Source organism: Oppia nitens, unplaced genomic scaffold (genome assembly GCF_028296485.1).
Source record: "Oppia nitens isolate AA-2021 unplaced genomic scaffold, nextdenovo-longstitch-racon4-pilon3 scaffold3_pilon_pilon_pilon, whole genome shotgun sequence".
In the NCBI taxonomy this organism is placed as follows: Eukaryota; Metazoa; Arthropoda; class Arachnida; order Sarcoptiformes; family Oppiidae; genus Oppia; species Oppia nitens.
Window position 1 is genome coordinate 7927252 of NW_026533221.1, and position 18368 is coordinate 7945619.

Below are 18368 nucleotides of genomic sequence, written 5' to 3' on the forward strand. Positions count from 1 at the left end.
TAAGATCCAAACCAACAGTGTTTGTATGGCTTAACTGATATTTATTTTATAAAAAGCTAACTAACGTCAAAAACTACTCGAAATTACAATTATGTATTGATTTGAATGAATATCCACTTGAGTTTAAATCACGGATTAAATATCAATTGCTTGTTAATAATATATTAATTATTTATACTATTTTTATATTTATTTTGCTTATTATGTAAATTTAATTTATATAACATATATTATAATAATAAGTTATTATGTAAAAATAGCAATAAAAACATATCTAATGTATTAACGTTTTATGTCACAAAAATATACTAATATTTTACAACAAAAATTAAAAAATTAATTATAATTTTCTATAATTTAAAAATAAATTCATTTCTTAAGTATTTCATAATATTGTTCATTGATTTATAGTTTGCAGTCATTAATGCGTGAATTTGCACTAAAGTTATAATTTTATAAATATATAATATTAGTATTTATTTAGAGCAGAATATATTGTGAAATATAATAAAATCTATTACAAAAATTAATGTTTTATCAGAATTGCATTCTATTTATTATTCAATTATTTAATCATCACTAATACTTTTATGAGATTCAATTTTTTACCATTTGGTTTTTATTATCACAAAATTATTTTATATCTTATGCCTATAAACATAAAATATTTATTATAGTGTATTTTTCTGGTATTACAATTAAATTTAAAAATTTTAATTTAAAAAAAATGATAAATCAAAAATTAGAATAGTTAGAAAAAATAATGTAAAAATATTAAAAGTGTTTCATTAGTTAAATACAAAACTATATGAATAAATAAAAAACAATATTATAAGCCATAAAAATTATGATTTGATGATAACATTTATGACGTGAAGTGGAGTGAATGCAATGACTCTCTCCTCCCACTCGAGAGTTAGGCATCGCTTAAAAAGTGGTCAACTCTTCAATCATATAGTCTTTGATATTAACGTTTGTGTCTAAAGACATTAATACAATACAATTATATTAGTCATACAAAATTACTAACAAATTAATTAATTAATTGTCAAATTTATATATTAAATTTAACCGTTTAATTGCTACATAATCTCACTGTAAGTATTTTTATATTTAATATTAAAATCTATTTTTTCTATTAATGTTTTTGAACTAAATATATAATACAAAAGTTTAAGAATTATATTTATTAATTAATGTACTAAAATATAATGTCTATATTAATAGTTTATATACTATTTTAAATATTGAATATACCTTATTCAACAAGTATTATCATTTATAATGAATAATAATAAATAATTGTAATGATAACTTTATATTTGTTTAAAATATACTGTTATTAAATGCTTATTTTAAATGTTTAATTAAATGCAATATTAAGCATTTATATTCATTAAAGTCTTATGTATTATATTTAATAATTTAAATAGTTTTTTAATTGTGTCAAAAAATTTAGTGACATATGCTTTCTTTTTTTAAAATTTACATTTTTAAAAACAATATTAACGCTGAAATTAGCTTATTATTTATTTATAATGTGAAATTAAATAATTAAAAATTTTAATCAATATTTAACTCAAATACAAATATTAATAAATTAAATACATATTTTCGCATATATATCCATAATAGCGTTTAAAGGTCTACAATGAGTTGAACTCTAGGTTTCCAATGCAATGAATCAAATATTAACAAATAATATATAATTTTTATATTAATAAATATCACAAATACGACACTTCTTACTAGTTGTTGAATGCAATTTAGATTTAGTTCACAATTGTTTTAATCTCTTTTTATTATTTATTTATAATAAGTAACAATTCTTTACATTAGATTTATTTAAAAATATATATTCTATCCACATTATAAAATATTCAATGTTATATACGTAAAATTTTATATATACAATAATTAGCTTTATTATAAATAATCTATTCAGTTAATTTAATTTTTTAATTTAATTTAAATTATAACAACCATATATATAATTATAATTATATTAAACAAATTTTATTTGATATCTTAATTGATTGATTATTGTATTATAAACAAACTGAAAATAATTATATTAATTTAAACTTTTTAATAAAAATAGAATTTTGTAATATATTTATATCTATAATTATAACTATATTTATATAGTTATACTTAAATCGCTATAATTTATATGATTTATGATAAGCTCAATATGAGACTTGTTGATAGGCATTAAAGATTTAATATAAATATCTAAAATATTCATTATATATTAAATATAAAAAAAAAGTTTAATTGACTTTTCTTGTTCTCATATAATTATGCATTTTTTTAGAAATTTATTATTTTTCTAAATCATAGATTACAGTCAATTTAGATATCTATGATTTAGTAATGCCGCTGGGCTTCACTAGACTAATCATTCAAATATTTATATATTGTATTATTATAAATAAAATGTCTTTAAAATAGCAATCAAGGATGGTTTTGTATATTAAAAAATATGTCAATGTTTTGTTGTTATGATTAGTAAACGATAAATAACAGTTAAATAATAAAAGAATATATAAACATTTGTAAATTATAACAAATAATTTAGCTTTCAATCAGTTAATTATTTGTTTGAGATTATGACCTATTTTTTGACACAATAATCACATTATAATGTTAAGACAATTCAAACAGTAATTTTGCGATTTATCAAATAAAATAAAATAATAGTTTCAATTACTATTTTTATTTTATGAAACATGTATTTATTATTTATATAATCATTAATTTGTTTACTAATACGTGATAAATATTTTATTGAAGATTTAATTATTTTAACTAAAACTTACATAATTTTATAAAATTAAATTATGATTGTTACATTAATCTACATTTTTGTAAGTAAAATTGTTTTAATAGTTAGTTTTAATATCTATAAAATTAATAAATTATTTTAGTTAATACTTTAATTAATATAAATATTAAATATTTATTTAATTCATAAGCACAGCATATCAGCTAAGCTTATGAAAATAATTTATCGATACAATGAGATAGACATCAGATAATATAAAAATAAATTTAATGAAATGAGAAAATATTAATTATTATATTTAAATAATTAAACTAAAGCAATAAAATATTTAACGCATTGTGTTATTGAATACTTTACCAGTAAATTATAAAGAATATAATTTATTATTAAATCTTAATTAAATAAAATACAATATTTATTTACAAAAATAAATAAATAGTATTTTTTAATTACTTACAGTTAAATATAATTATTAAATATTATTTTTATTTATAGAATCGGCACATAATGTTGTATCCAATTGTAACGATCATCTGTATTGTACTTAAAGGACAGTTAACTTTACAACAAAACTCAAAGGAATTTGTGAACAATAATCTAAACAAACCAAATGTTTTTGATATTAAGGTTTGAATAAACTTTTACATTAAATATTTATTTAACATTTGTTAAAAATAAAAGTATTATTTTTAACATAGTATGTGATTTGGTTACAATATTTGTAGTTATATTATTACATTATGTTAAATTATGTTCATCAACTGTAACATTTTTTAATTGATATAACTAAATTTAACAAAATTAGTATTTAAACATAGATAGATATTGATGTGATAATATAAATGTTTGGTTGAAAGTTATTTAATTAAAATATTGCATTTGTTAGTATAGAATAATTTTACTGTATTCATTAAATAATTTTTTAAGTTTTTGAAATTTTTAAAATATTAAATAATGTAAACAATTTATCTTATGGTAAATACTACGATATAATAAAATTAAAGTTGAAATAAATTTTATATACTATTCAAATTATTATCATTGATATAAAATCATTGTCATCAATAGTATAATTGAATACCTTTCCAAATTGGTTTATCTAATCAAAAGATTAATTGATTATTGTTTTGACAATAAATGCCTCATTTTTTATTTAATTTATTATATCAATGTTTTATAAATGTTTTATTTGTTTTTATGATGAATTTATAAATCTATATCATTGTATATACTTTACCTTTTTATGTGAAAAGATGTAACACTACTAGATATAAATATTGCTTTTATTTATTTTGTTATACTTTATTGATATAACATATTATTATCAATAACAAAATGTTCAAATATCTTATGAATTAAATTTTACAACTATTATAGAAAAATGCTATAAAACTCTGAGTAAAATATCATTTTTGTTATCCAAATAACACTTTTGCCTATAACTCTCACTGTTATCAATGTTATTCATGAAAAACAAAATTAAATTATAGACAATTTAAGACATACATAATATAACATTATTGCGTGTCTGACCCCTGGCTATAGTTTTATAAATATGATATCATAATTGTTAGCCACAAACCATTGATTTATATTTTATAATCTTTTTCCATTAGTATAGAGAATATCATATTGTTTATGAATCCTATCTATAAATATATGAAAATAGTAAAAAACCTATTTTTTCAAATATATAACATTTTACACAAATATTACAAAATTGATTATTATTAATATTTGTTATAATAAAATATATTTATAATTTTAACATTTATAAAAATATTAATTACCTCATTTATATTTTATATACAGTTTATAATAACTTATATTTTTATGTTCATGTAACAAAATTATTGACTAATTTTAATAACTAAATGCAATTTTTAAAGTAATCAATATAAAAACCTAATTTATAATTAATTTAAATATAACTGTTAATAAAAAAAATATTATCAATTTTTGTAATCTGTATAAAATATTCTATATTAGCTAAAACAAGGATAATATATAAGCACTTTATGTTGAATTATATTGCATTTCAATATACTGTTTATATACTGTATATGACTTTTCGTGCAATTGATTGTGATTTTGAAAGTAAATATTGTAAACTAACTACAATGTTGTCTACTAATCAAAGAATCGAATAAATTTTATTTACATTTAATTTTTTGCTATCTTTACTTTTTCAATAATTTTTTAAAAAATAAAATTTTTATATACAAGTATTGACTTTTATACAGTTCAAAAAAATTAATCTACTCAAATATTGTAAAAATTGTAATAATTTTATTTGTTAGATTTTAAGATAAATTCTAATCAAATAACAAAAAGATATCATTTTTAGTGCTGTAAAATTATAGAATTTATAAATATTATTAATTTAAAATTTTTTTTCTAAAATATATTAAACGTAATATTAATAATAGTCGAAAAACCTTGAGTTTTTCTGTATTAAAATCAGATTTATATTATTAATATACAATAATACATATTATACAAATACTCATTTTTAATATAGCATTTATATTACATTTGTCTTTATTAATATCTTATCTTTATTATATAATAAGATTTTAGTATTAGTTATTAAATTTTATATTAAATTGAAACCCTATTATATTATTTTAAATGAATTTAAAATTTGTTTTCTCAAATATTTTAAATGTTAGTAAATAAAATGTTTAAAACAATATTATATTTATTTATTTATTTTTGTTTTGTTTTCAAATTTTGTAGATTTAGATATATAAGTAGTTAAATAATTAAAAAATTCTTATATATAATAGTTTATACATTGGTAACAACACAAATGCATGGAATTTATTATACAACTCAATAATACTTCAAAGAATATTTTTAAATATATTGTTAAATAAAAAATTACGAAAAACTATTTTGTAAAAAAGTTTAACACAATTAAAATTTTTCATAAGTGTTAAGTTGGATTTATAAACCATTTTTTAAAAATTAAATTAATATAATATTTTAGACTTATTGTTAGTATATAAAGAATATTCTATTTATTATTATTTTTGTTTAAATATTCAAGTTTATTGAATACAAGATTATTTAATACCAAATATATTTTACATATGCAGCACATTGTATTGAAACCATTGATGTCATACATTATATACAATATAATACAATATTTAAAAATACTATATAAATAGTCCTTATATATTAATATAATATAATTAATAATATACTTTAGTATATCATTAAAATGGCTATAAATTATAAAAGAATTAATAGTTAATAATATAGATTTTATTTACAAAAAATATAAAGCAAAATTAAAATTTGAAACTTAATAAATATGCTAATATTAAACAATATTTATAAATAATGTAAAAATACTATATATTTTTTTATAAAAAAAACAAGTTTGCAATATAGCTTTATACTGCACAATACAATACAGTATTTGATATTTTACAAATATATCAGTTTTTTCTCAAAATTTATTTTCATGATTTATACATACAGTAAACTTGTTTAAATGTGAAAAATTACTTTTGTTATATAAAATAATACATTTGCTTATCCTTAGGCTTTAAGTAACAACAAATTGATTTAAAATGATTTTTTTAGTTATTTTTAAAGAAGATTTCATGAAATCTCATACTTAATACCTAACTATTTAATATTTGTTGAAATTTATTTTAGCTACAAAACCAACTATTACAGTAAATTTATATGAGTAATAAATCATTTAATTATTTAAACAAAAATTATAGTAATTATAATATAAATATTGTAAAGTAGATAATTAAAAATTTATTTGTATGTATTTTTCTTTATTTTATATTATATAAATACCAAACTTAAAAATTCAAAATAAATTAAGAAATAAATTAAATTATATTAATCTTATTTTATTAACTAATATATAGAGTGGTAACCCGTTTGAAATGAGAGCCTATGTGGACACCAGTTCGGTGACGGGCGCCGACGTCTTAAAGAAATTGATTGAGTCTTCAGCACTCAATAGAGTAAGTGGTCTTCAGGTCTTGAGATCACTTGATCCGTTAAGTGGAGGGATTTTGTCCAAAACTCTCAATATAAATGATGGTAAATAAATAAATAATACATAAACCAAATAAATACTAAGCAATTATATTACTTCACACATATATTTAATGTCTAATGTTTTACTTTAATATGTTATAAATATATTAATCCAATTATTAATAAATTGTTTTTCTATACTTTTATATTTAATCAAAGATGAGAATATGAAGCAATCGCTGAATATGATTTCAGGGACACAACTGTTGAGGCAATTATATTTTAATTATATGAATATTTTTGTTATTTTTAAAATAATTTTAAAATTTTTTTTTTAGACTATTAGATAGTGTTAGCGGCGGACGTGTTTTCGTGTCATTTGAGAGCATTGCCGGCGACGCTGTTATTAACGCTTTACAACAAAATAGTCAACATTTTAGTCCGAAATATATCAGATATTTAGTGGATCGACCAAAAAGGACAAGTCTTGACACTATGAGTGGTGTGTCTATAGGATCAGCTAAAAAAAGAAGGTAATTATACTTTAAATTTATAAATATTATAATTTTATTATTTTTATGAAAAGTTTTATACAATTATTTAAAATAAAAGATGAAACCTTAAAATCTAAGAATTGTCAACAGAAATGATTGATTTAATGTATTTTTTATGTATTAAATATCTTATTTTGTCAACAGTTTGGATGCAATGAACGGCATATCATTAGGAGAGCCATCGAAACGAAACTTTGATGAAATCGATAACTCGGGATTCAAAGGTTTCAACAAAAGAAATTTCGATGAAATCGACAAAACAGGTTTCGGAGGATTTGTTAAACGAAACTTCGATGAAATCGATAGATCCGGTTTTGAGAGCTTCGCTAAACGCAACTTTGATGAGATCGATAGGTCGGCATTCAATGGTTTCAATAAACGAAACTTCGATGAAATCGATAGAACGGGTTTCAAAGGATTCAATAAAAGAAATTTTGATGAAATCGACAGAACAGGATTCGGTGGGTTTGTTAAGAAAGCAGACAAAACTGTGGCCAAAGTAGGCGTCGCTAAGTCTTAAAGTCGAAAAAATGTGTTATTGTTATATAATTCCCAATTATATTAAAATTTATGAGAAGTAAACCACATTTCGTAAATTTTTATTAAAAAACTTAAAAATCATTAAAATTTTATGTTATATTATTATTATTATTATTATTATTATTATTATTATTCACACAACAAGAATAAATATACTGTATATGCGTTAAATATTTGATGTAATGTAACAAATACTGTATTATTTATATATAAATATCTATTTTAATGTCATTAATTAAATTTATTAATTATTCGATTTTTTTACTTATTATTAATTTTAATCTTAATTTACTTTGGCTATCATTTAATTATTAAATTAATAAAAATTTATTTGTTATTATAATTAGCTCTTAAACTAATAGATATTTGACTATTGCTATATTTATTAATAATTATTTATATAAATTTAATTATTTTGCAAAACATCACTAAATTTCGTTATCATACTTATTATTAAAGCTCAATATGTGCTCAAAGTGTTGTTTATGTTTGTCATGTTTATTAGATTTATATTAATTTTGTTATAATGTTTCACTGCTTTTTAAAATAAATAAATTTTAGTTATTATTAATTGATTTAAATAATTATTTAGCGTAACAAACTATTAATTACAATTTTCAAAACTACACATTTAGTCAGATGAGTATTATAATATATTTAATAAAATATGAATACATCATTTTTTATTTAATTAATATTTATAAAATTATGTTTTATATTCAAAATTAAATTACTAACAAAATGTATCAATAAAAAAACTAATTATTAGTTTTAATTTCTAATAACTTTACTAAAACATTTTCTTTAAATTAAACAATATACGTAAAATTTAATCAAATATAAAATATTTAGTAATAATGGTTTTTGTTATACAGTATACTGCATATATATAAAATAAACTAATATATAATCTACTGGTACATTATGTATAATTACAGTACATTAAAATATTTTTAACATAAAATTACTCAATAATAAAGAATACTTTTATATTATTTTGTTTAATTATTTGTAATAAATAAAAATAAGAACAATACAGGAAATTTAAATTTAGGACAATTTATTTTTTTGATAATAATTATTAATTTGTGTAAAAATTAAGTTAAAGAATATATAAATATAATATTTATTAAGACATAAATTATATAAAATAAATAAACTAATTTTTTTAATTCTGCATAAAATTATAGTTAAGAAATAATTAAAAATATTAGCAAATGTAGATTATTTGCTATTAATATTTGTAGAATTATTTAAATATATATACATACTATACTATATAAATTACTAATTACTATACAGTATACTGTATATATATATATATATATATTATAAAAGTTTAAATTACATAAATATAGTTTTAAAAATTCATATCAATGAAATAATTTTCTTTATTAAACTCTTTAAAATGTTATTTAAATAATAATTTATTTTTAAAATTTTTAAATATATTTTACCCATTAGATAATAAATAAATGAAATTTTACTAACATTTAGTAATACAGATAATATCTACTAGACAATATAAATAATAATTAAAAATATAAATATATAGTGAAAATTGTAAAATACATGTGAATTATATAATTTAACAAATTTTATAAACAATAATAGTTAAATATTGATATAATTTTATGTTTATATAAGAGTATATACTGTATATATAAATATATTATTATCGGTAAATGAGTTTTATATACAGTATTAACTTTATAATTTAGATAAATTATAGATCAAAATACAGTACAAACATTATGTAATCAATGTATTAATAACAATAATACAGTATAATCTAAAAACATAATAAATAATAATTTAATGATATATTTATGTCTATGTCTACCAAACCGAGCATTTCTTAATTGGATTCATTCGCGATCCTTCTTTGCAATGATAAGCGTTGGCAAAATCGTATGAATTAGACAATGGACCCAATACTCTATATTAAATAATTAATTAAAAATACTATTATATTATATTACTATTGATAATATGTTATGTAATTTTTAAAAAAATATAGTCAAACAATTACCTAATAGGTCCGGGACTATGAACTGATGATCTAATTTTACTCAATGCGTCCTCTGGTCTCATAGATCCGCACCATATCTTTGATGTTTTTTGAATAATATATAGTAGTTATATATTAGTTATTTACTTAAAGTTTTAACAAAAATAATAAAAATATAGAAAACCTGTGCGTAATTTAAGAAGAATAGTTGGTCGTGGGTTAGGTTAATACCGGGTAGTCTGGGTTCGACACCATTTTTATTCTCCCATTTTTTAAATGCCTTATTATTTTAAGTTATAATGTTTTTAATGCATTGTTGTAATATTTGCTATATAATAGTTAAATTAAATAAAATAACAATTAACTTACTCTATAAGCTTGTTTGAGACCTCCGTTATCAGCTATATTTTCACCTAAAAAATAATAAATATACATAAATAATAATAATACTAAAAAACAGATTTCTATTAATTAATAATTAGATGTAATTATGGAAACCCTGTGTCATCTTTCCGTTGACATTCATCCTAATGTCTTCGATAACATAACTTGAATACTGATCTATAATACATTGAGCCCTTTGTCTGAACCTCTTAATGGTTGCATTATTCCACCACTGCTTCAAATTGCCCTCTTTGTCAAACTGGCGACCCTTATCATCAAATCTTTAAATAAATACATTAATTAGGACTAAAATTTCTAAAAAATATAAATTATTTAAAAATATCTTAATTTACCCGTGTGTTATTTCATGTCCAATTACCTAATATTATATAAATATTAAATAAATATTATATAAATAGGAATATCAATAAATAACTATTTATAATTGCTTATAAAATGTTATTATTTAATTAATTTAATTTTAAAAGAATTTATTAATAAACTTATAAAATAATATAAAACAATATAACTTACAACTCCTATTCCTCCATAATTTAGTGATCTGTTTAAATAAACAATTCATTAATTTTTTAAGACAAACATTTTCTTAAATTAATGAAAGCAAATAATAAGTAATGATTACTTTGGGAAATATTGTGAATAAAAGAGTGGTTGTAATATTCCGGCCGGAAATACGATATCATTTTTGTTGGGATTATAGAAAGCGTTGACAACCGCCGGTTCTGTAGTCCATCGGTCCTTATTCACCGATTGTCTCAGTTTTAGTAAATTTTTTGCCGCTTCGTACTTAAGTATTCCCAAAATACTCATCAAAAACTGATCCTCAAATACAGTTAACTGTTTGTCAATAAATTTGATAGATATTTATTTAGTCATATAATACACATTTTATGCTATTATATTATAATTATAAACTAACTGCAATATACTAATAATATCTACAAAATATAATATATAATATATGATATACTGTACAGTAATATATTGATATAAAAGAGGATTTAGCATTATTATTTTTTAATATTAAATTAAGCATAAATTTAAAATATTGCTTTAATTGATATAAAAGAAAGTAATATCTTATAATTATAGTCTATATTTAGTTTAGTTTGACATTAATATACGTATAAATTAAAACTAATTTAAACAAATGACATTACAATACTAACGAAAATTAAGCAATTTTTTTTATAAAGCATTAACAGTAAGTAGTAAATAATGAATAGTATTGAAAGAGTCAATATTATAGGAAATTGTAATAGTATTGCAATGCAATGCATAAGTGTTACAAATAATGTGATTAAAGTTAAAATAACACTAAAAAATCATTACTTACTAATTGATATTCTTTAGAGAGCTCTATAGGATTGGTAAGCAATTCAGGATAACCTATCCTCTCATTGATGGCATTAGCCTTTTCTCGGGCCACTTCTATAGTTGACTCATCCATCCAATCATTTAGAGTCAAGAGCTCATTGAATGCATTTCTAATATTATGAATCATTTCAAGTGCAGTCTCTTTACTTTTGGGATCAAAGTTGTCACGAATAAAGAGTGCTCCGACAGCCATTCCCATCTTCTTGTTAACCAATTCTACGCATTGATTCCAACGGATCCGATCGGCAGATATTCCTAATTTATATCAATATATTATTATATTTGAACGACATTTTATCATAAAATTATTACAACATATGATATATTGCAAACATTAATGCAAACCAAGTAATATCTTCTTGAACTCTGTCCTATAGATAGCGTATTCTCCATCAAGATATGGAAGAATGTATTTAATTAATCTCCAAATGACATAATTGTTTATAACTTTTGCATCGCTCTGAGCCATGATTTTTCCCATTTCTTTAAAATAGTCAATTGAATAGACAACTAGTTCTTCATCGGGATAGACGTGTGTATTGTTAGGTAAAAGAGTGTTTAAATATAAACTCCAATCAAACTCTGGTATCAATGATTTCAATGATCTTAATGTAAATTTCTTATAGATAGCTCCGGTGTCGTGTCTGTCGGCTTCTGGCATCGAAACCTATTAATTAAAAAATGACATAACAAACAAACATTTAAATAATTAATGAAAAATTGTAATAAATTTATAAACTTTTGCCTAACATTTGCTAATTGTGTTTCAAATTGTAAAACTTTTGACATTTCTTCGTAAGCATAGGATCTGTTAGCGCCTAACAATACGGCCACTTCAACCATAAGTCTTAAGTAGGCATCCCTTTCCCTTTGACTGGTTTCTTTCAAAAAATAGTCTCTACTCGGCAAACCTAATGATGTTTGATCCAACTTTCATATAATTGAAAAGTTGTTTATAAAAAGTAACGGTTTAATTATGACATTCTTGAGATATTTATCAAAAAAACATTTATATTTTCAATGTTTTTACTTGAATTATATTAACTGATGAATTCCTGTCATCGGCTCCAACCCATTGTTCAACAATGAGCCCCTGATTGTATTCTCCCCTTAGTTTTCCCAATAAATATTCTAGTTTTGTTTTAGGCAGTTCCCAATTCCTATTGAGTACTGGCCAACCTCCCAACTCCTTTATAATTTCACGTAATGGTGTGTCACTGATTTCCTCAATTTTGCCTTTAATTGAGATAATTAAATGATATATTAGTAATTATGGTATTTTTAATATACTTGATGAAATTAAGTAATTATTTAATATATGGACAACGTTACGTTATATTGCATTTTTTTATGATATAATATTTTCTAATAAAAAATAACTTACGTGTATTCATACAAGATTTATAAAAAATTTTTGCTTTGATTGTCGCACTGTTATCATAACTGTTCACTTGTTGTTCCAGTAAATCTATACAAACGCATAATACAAAAATTATTATTATTGTAATTATAATTAAAAATTAATAAAAGTAAAACAAAAACAAAAAAATCATTTTTCATGAATTATAAATTATATGACTGTAATGAGTTATAATATAAGCTTAATAAATATATATATATATATAATTAATTTAATTAAATAAATACCTTTAAGAATTATTTGTAGATTATCTGCCAAAACCTCAAAAGTACTAATACTAGACCTGTCTTCAGGTATAATATGTTTCTTATTCCATGAGCCACAAGCAAACTGAAAAAAGTCTTCGCAAGGATCAGCTGTCAGGTCCATCGCATTTACCAGAGATGCCGCTAAATTGAATTCATTAAGTAATGTTTAGTAATTTGTTAAACTTTTTTATAAAAAATTATGCAAATATTTAAATCCTGTTTTTGGCTCCAATGGGAATAATAAATGCATTTAAAATTTAATTTTATAAAACTTTTACACACATTTACAATATAATTGATATGAATTGCATGTATAAATAGTTTGCAAATTACATACCTGTTTTCACACATTCTGGTGTAAAGCATATAGTGTTTGATAAATCTGTAACATAATAGAAAAGTTGAGAACATTTTGTCAATAAAAATTACTTTTTATTATACTTTATAATACAGTATAATAGTGTATTTATAATACTGTAGTACTGTATATATATATATATATATAATAAAAATACAGTATATAGCATTGTATAAAATCAATTAGCAGAAATTTTTGAAATAAATATACAGTATTATGTAAAGTACTGTATAATGTAATTAATATACAATACTTTTATTATTTAAAATAATTATATGTATGGATAATGTATGCAATTATCACAACTAATAATAGAATGACTCCAAAATTATTTGAATTATTATAACTCATGAGAATTTCATTGAATATTCAACAAAAATATTTAATATGAAATGAATTTTATAACTATTGAATAGATAATTATTATTTATGAATTTGTGAATAAATGCTTTAATGAAAAATATTTATGATTATTGTTAGAAATTAGAATTAAAATTAGAAATTAGAAATTTCTAGAAAAATTATAAAATAAATTTCTATTTATGGGATCTCCATGTTAATTTTGTTTCTTATATTTGTAATTTTATACCATTACTTATAATTATTAATAATAACTGAATATTTAAACTATTATTTTAATTAATATTTAAATTAACAAAATTAATCTATTTGATTGCATATTTTGTTTTTAAATTTTTAATTTTTGTTATCAAAATCAATTTAAAATAATTGAATTAAATTACTTTTATATCTAGGCTCCTATTTGTATAGAAATATTAGTATTATGTAATTATGAATAATACAGTAACTATACTCTATATGCGGATTCTATGATAAAATACTGTAGTAAAATTTCTATAGAAATTTACTTTTAAGAAATATTCTAAGGAAAACTTATTAGAAATTTCTCTTTGTCTATCTCTATCTCTAACTATTGTATATCAATTATTAAACATTATACCGTAAAAACATATTATTAAATAATAATTTTATATGAAAAATAAATAATAAATATAATAAATACCAGTTTTTATTTGATCGGTATTATTGAAAGGTGAGATTAGAAAAATAGTGAAAATTAATAAAAGGCATCCAATGGTCAAAAATAGACATTTCTCAAGACATGTCCGGCCCTTCCATAGTATGAATTTAGTGGAAGGGCTTTGAATTTGGATGTGAAAACTTTTGCCAATACTAATAATTGTGTCTTTCCTTCCTCTCATATACTGTTCCTGAACTCTCAAGTGTTCGTCCTCTGTATAGGACGACCGTTGATATTGTGACATTGTTTGTGTCGAAATGGTTTGTCTCACTTTATTTCCACTTAAATGATTATCATATATATGTGTCTTTGACGATGGAAATGGTGCCGGCGGTCGATTCGGTGGTATCGGTGATAAAGAGCTTAATATATTTCCGTTTAATATAATAGATGTTCGCGGAGATGTACGGGGTGATCCTAATTATTTCACATTTTTATATTATTTAATTAGTGTCCATAAAAAGATTTTACACTGCATTCAATACAGAAACTAAAATAACTATAGTATATATTTAATATCAAACATATATTAAAAATTAATTATACAATTCTAAAATATTATACATGTCTTACATATATATATATATATACGATATATACTGTATTAATCTATTTGCTAAGTATTTAATTACTAAAACAAATACTGTGTATCTATTTATATAAAACTTTTTTATATATATATATAAATTTGAAAAAAACGTTAACTATAATTTACATTGAATATAATATTTGTGTGAGTAATGATTCGCAAAATAAATATTGTGTAGCAATTTTCAAAAATTATTTACTTAAATATTTGTCAAACAATTTTCTGTTTATGTCTAAATTGAATTGAAATTTATATTATTAAAATTACTATTATTAAAAGTTATATATGATATATTGTTATTGTTATATAGTTTAATAAGTTATACAATAATAAATTATTATCATTAATTTGTAAACAAAATAAAAAAATAATTTTATTTCTAAAATAACAACAACTTTACCGCTGGGAGTATTTGATAGACTGGTGGGACATATGTTAGGATCGAGTGTTAGTGTCAATGAAGTGGCCTTTTCACGGGTCGGTCTAAATTCATTGCTTGAGAAAAATGTCGGTTCTATAGCACTGTTAGGAATACCAATCGTAGAATTAGGTCTTTTAATTGACACAATCATATTATGGCCATTAAATTGTTCCGTCGGTGACTCTTTAGTAATGTTCGGGCAATTTAGTTGTTTTAATTTAGGAAAACAATTATTATTATTATTATTGATTTGATAATTGCTTTTTAAATCCAGATTTAGATTATTATGGATATTCATTATATATATATATATTCAATATTGTCATTAAATCGACCAAAATATACAGTTCATAGTATATTTACTGAAAAAAAATTATTGTTTATTATAAAGTATAAATAAAATTTATTTATAACAAAAATATCATATTTATTATTTTAGTTTGATAATTTTTTAATTAAAATAATTTACTAACTACAATTTTTTATGAATAATAATCATTTTTAAAATTAAAGTGATAATTGAATGAAATATTAATGCCAAAAAAAATTTAAGTAAACAACATTATAATAAAATATAAAGTAAATTAGTATATAAATTTTTAAAGTAATAAAAATCTTTAAATAATATGCAACTGTATTACATAAAAACAAAATATTATTAATATTTACAATAAATAGTATTAAACTATCATTTTTATCAAAATTTATATAATATTATATTTTTAATATTAAGATTTTATTAATAACAATAACTAAAATAAACTACAAATAAAACTAATTTTTGATTAAATATAGTTTTCTATACTATAATAAATAAAACGTAAGGTTTACATAAAGATTTTCATTTTATATATGATTTTTGGTTTTCAATTTGTGCTAAGTTTTTGCCAAATGTTTACACAACTAGTTATACAAAAAAATCTTAAATCATGTTTATATATAATTTATATTTGTATTAACAAAATAGTCGTTTTCAATATCAAATAATACAAATTCAATCTTTTTAATATTTATTTGGTTTTTGATTATTTTATGATAAATAACATTTTAATAAAAATTTATCATAATTCAAATAAAAAAGTATACATTAGTAAATAATTTTTTAATATTTATTTTAATTTTATAGGTTTTATAATTTTAAATATTTTTTTTTGTATTTGTCATAAGTCATTCAATTTTTATTTATGATAATAATATATATATATAAACAGTAAATACTTTATAATATATGATATTAAATAAGCTGACTGCAAATATTTTGTTGTTTAACATAAAATTCTTTCAAAAATTGTAATATTACATGTGATATTATAATATATTTAAATTAATTTAAATAAAAATGAGTTAACATTGATTATGAAATTTTTGCAAATATTTTCAACGTGATAGATATCATATAATTTGGATTTACATTTACTTTACTTTTAACATAATAACATGTATTCACTAACAATTTACGCTGATTTTGTTAAAAATAACATAAAATTAAACATAAAGTTACTAAGGTTAAATAAATAATTATGCTAAATATTACATTTTGTCAATATTAGACAACTTAATGTAAAATTAAATTATTTTTAATAACTTTCAACGTATAGTTTTTTAATCTTTAGTTAAAACTATATTTAATATAATAGAAGAATTTTTTTTTAATTGGTGTATAATAATTATTATATATCATTACATTTTTTAGAATAAAATTTTATTTAATAAAAAATTCTATTTAATTTAAAATTAAAATATTTGTGATATCGTTATGTAATATTTTGTATTGATTATTTTTTTGTAATCGACATTTAAACTTTATAAATTAATTTTTTAAAATAAGCTATCTTAATTTTATTTATAAATTTTCTTAATTTATTTTAAATTAAAGATTTATTTAATGTGGAATTTAATCTCTATACAGTATAAATCCATTATAATCAATTGTTATATATTGTAATTTATTTATAAAATTATATAAACTTTTTTTGTTATTGTCAAAATAAATTATATTTTGCTATTAAATATTTTTAAAAATTTTTAAAAAATGACATCTTATATTTATTAAAAATATAATTATTTTAATATATATTTAATTAATTTATATATTTTTTAATATTTTTATATTTCATAAAACAGATCACAATGCTATGTAAAACAAATATTTCTTAGAAATACAAAGAAATCTAGTTTTCAATTAAATATTTAAAAATGTATTAGGGGCTGTTCTCATATTATGTTCGCATTTTTAAAGAAATCTAGACCTCTCCCTCCCCTATGTTTGCAATTGTTCTCATGTAGTCATTAAAAACCAGTTGAGAATGCTAGAAAGCATTTCCACACGAACTCCTAATAATTAAAAATTAAATTGAATATGATAAAATAAAATCAACTATAGTCATGTAGAGTATCAAATGATTTAGTATTACAAAATAAACAACTATAGTCATGTGGAGTATCAAATGAGTCAGTATTACAATATAAACTACTATTTTCTCCATTTTCCTGAAAAATAAACTTAAAAACGAAAAAAATCCAAAAAAAAATCCAAAAAAAAATTCAAAAAAATTCAAAAAAAATTTTTAATTAATTTTTGGACACTATTTAATATTTAAA

General features: G+C 19.8%; 2 protein-coding genes across 2 annotated transcripts; one reads left to right on the forward strand and one right to left on the reverse strand.

Moving 5' to 3' along the window:
• The first annotated feature begins 948 nt into the window (after positions 1-948).
• On the forward strand, positions 949-8027 carry LOC128958978 (uncharacterized). The gene is made up of 6 exons (XM_054304948.1): positions 949-1097; positions 3284-3415; positions 6688-6865; positions 7022-7073; positions 7141-7335; positions 7501-8027. Exons 2-6 carry the CDS (start codon positions 3296-3298, stop codon positions 7874-7876), a joined length of 921 nt encoding a protein of 306 aa, XP_054160923.1. The 5' UTR covers positions 949-1097; positions 3284-3295; the 3' UTR covers positions 7877-8027.
• A 1708-nt stretch (positions 8028-9735) lies between these two features.
• On the reverse strand, positions 9736-15954 carry LOC128959000 (neprilysin-1-like). The gene is made up of 17 exons (XM_054304970.1): positions 15747-15954; positions 14740-15174; positions 13695-13739; positions 13337-13498; positions 13074-13157; positions 12720-12925; positions 12440-12619; positions 12035-12356; positions 11649-11944; positions 10935-11149; positions 10826-10853; positions 10645-10670; positions 10406-10572; positions 10277-10320; positions 10092-10187; positions 9929-10005; positions 9736-9835 (listed from the first exon to the last, which is right to left on the reverse strand). Exons 1-17 carry the CDS (start codon positions 15916-15918, stop codon positions 9736-9738), a joined length of 2655 nt encoding a protein of 884 aa, XP_054160945.1. The 5' UTR covers positions 15919-15954.
• Positions 15955-18368: the final 2414 nt, after the last annotated feature.

Excerpts from the sequence above, each read along its gene's own strand:
- LOC128959000 (XM_054304970.1), bottom strand. The coding sequence starts at position 15,918 with ATGATTGTGTCAATTAAAAGACCTAATTCTACGATTGGTATTCCTAAC. Across the intron at positions 13,158-13,336 it reads TCTACAAATAATTCTTAAAG|ATTTACTGGAACAACAAGTG; the intron begins GTATTTATTTAA and ends GCGTTTGTATAG. Across the intron at positions 11,150-11,648 it reads TCTCTAAAGAATATCAATTA|TTAACTGTATTTGAGGATCA; the intron begins GTAAGTAATGAT and ends ATTGACAAACAG.
- LOC128958978 (XM_054304948.1), top strand. The coding sequence starts at position 3,296 with ATGTTGTATCCAATTGTAACGATCATCTGTATTGTACTTAAAGGACAG. Across the intron at positions 6,866-7,021 it reads AACTCTCAATATAAATGATG|ATGAGAATATGAAGCAATCG; the intron begins GTAAATAAATAA and ends ATTTAATCAAAG. Across the intron at positions 7,074-7,140 it reads TCAGGGACACAACTGTTGAG|ACTATTAGATAGTGTTAGCG; the intron begins GCAATTATATTT and ends TTTTTTTTTTAG.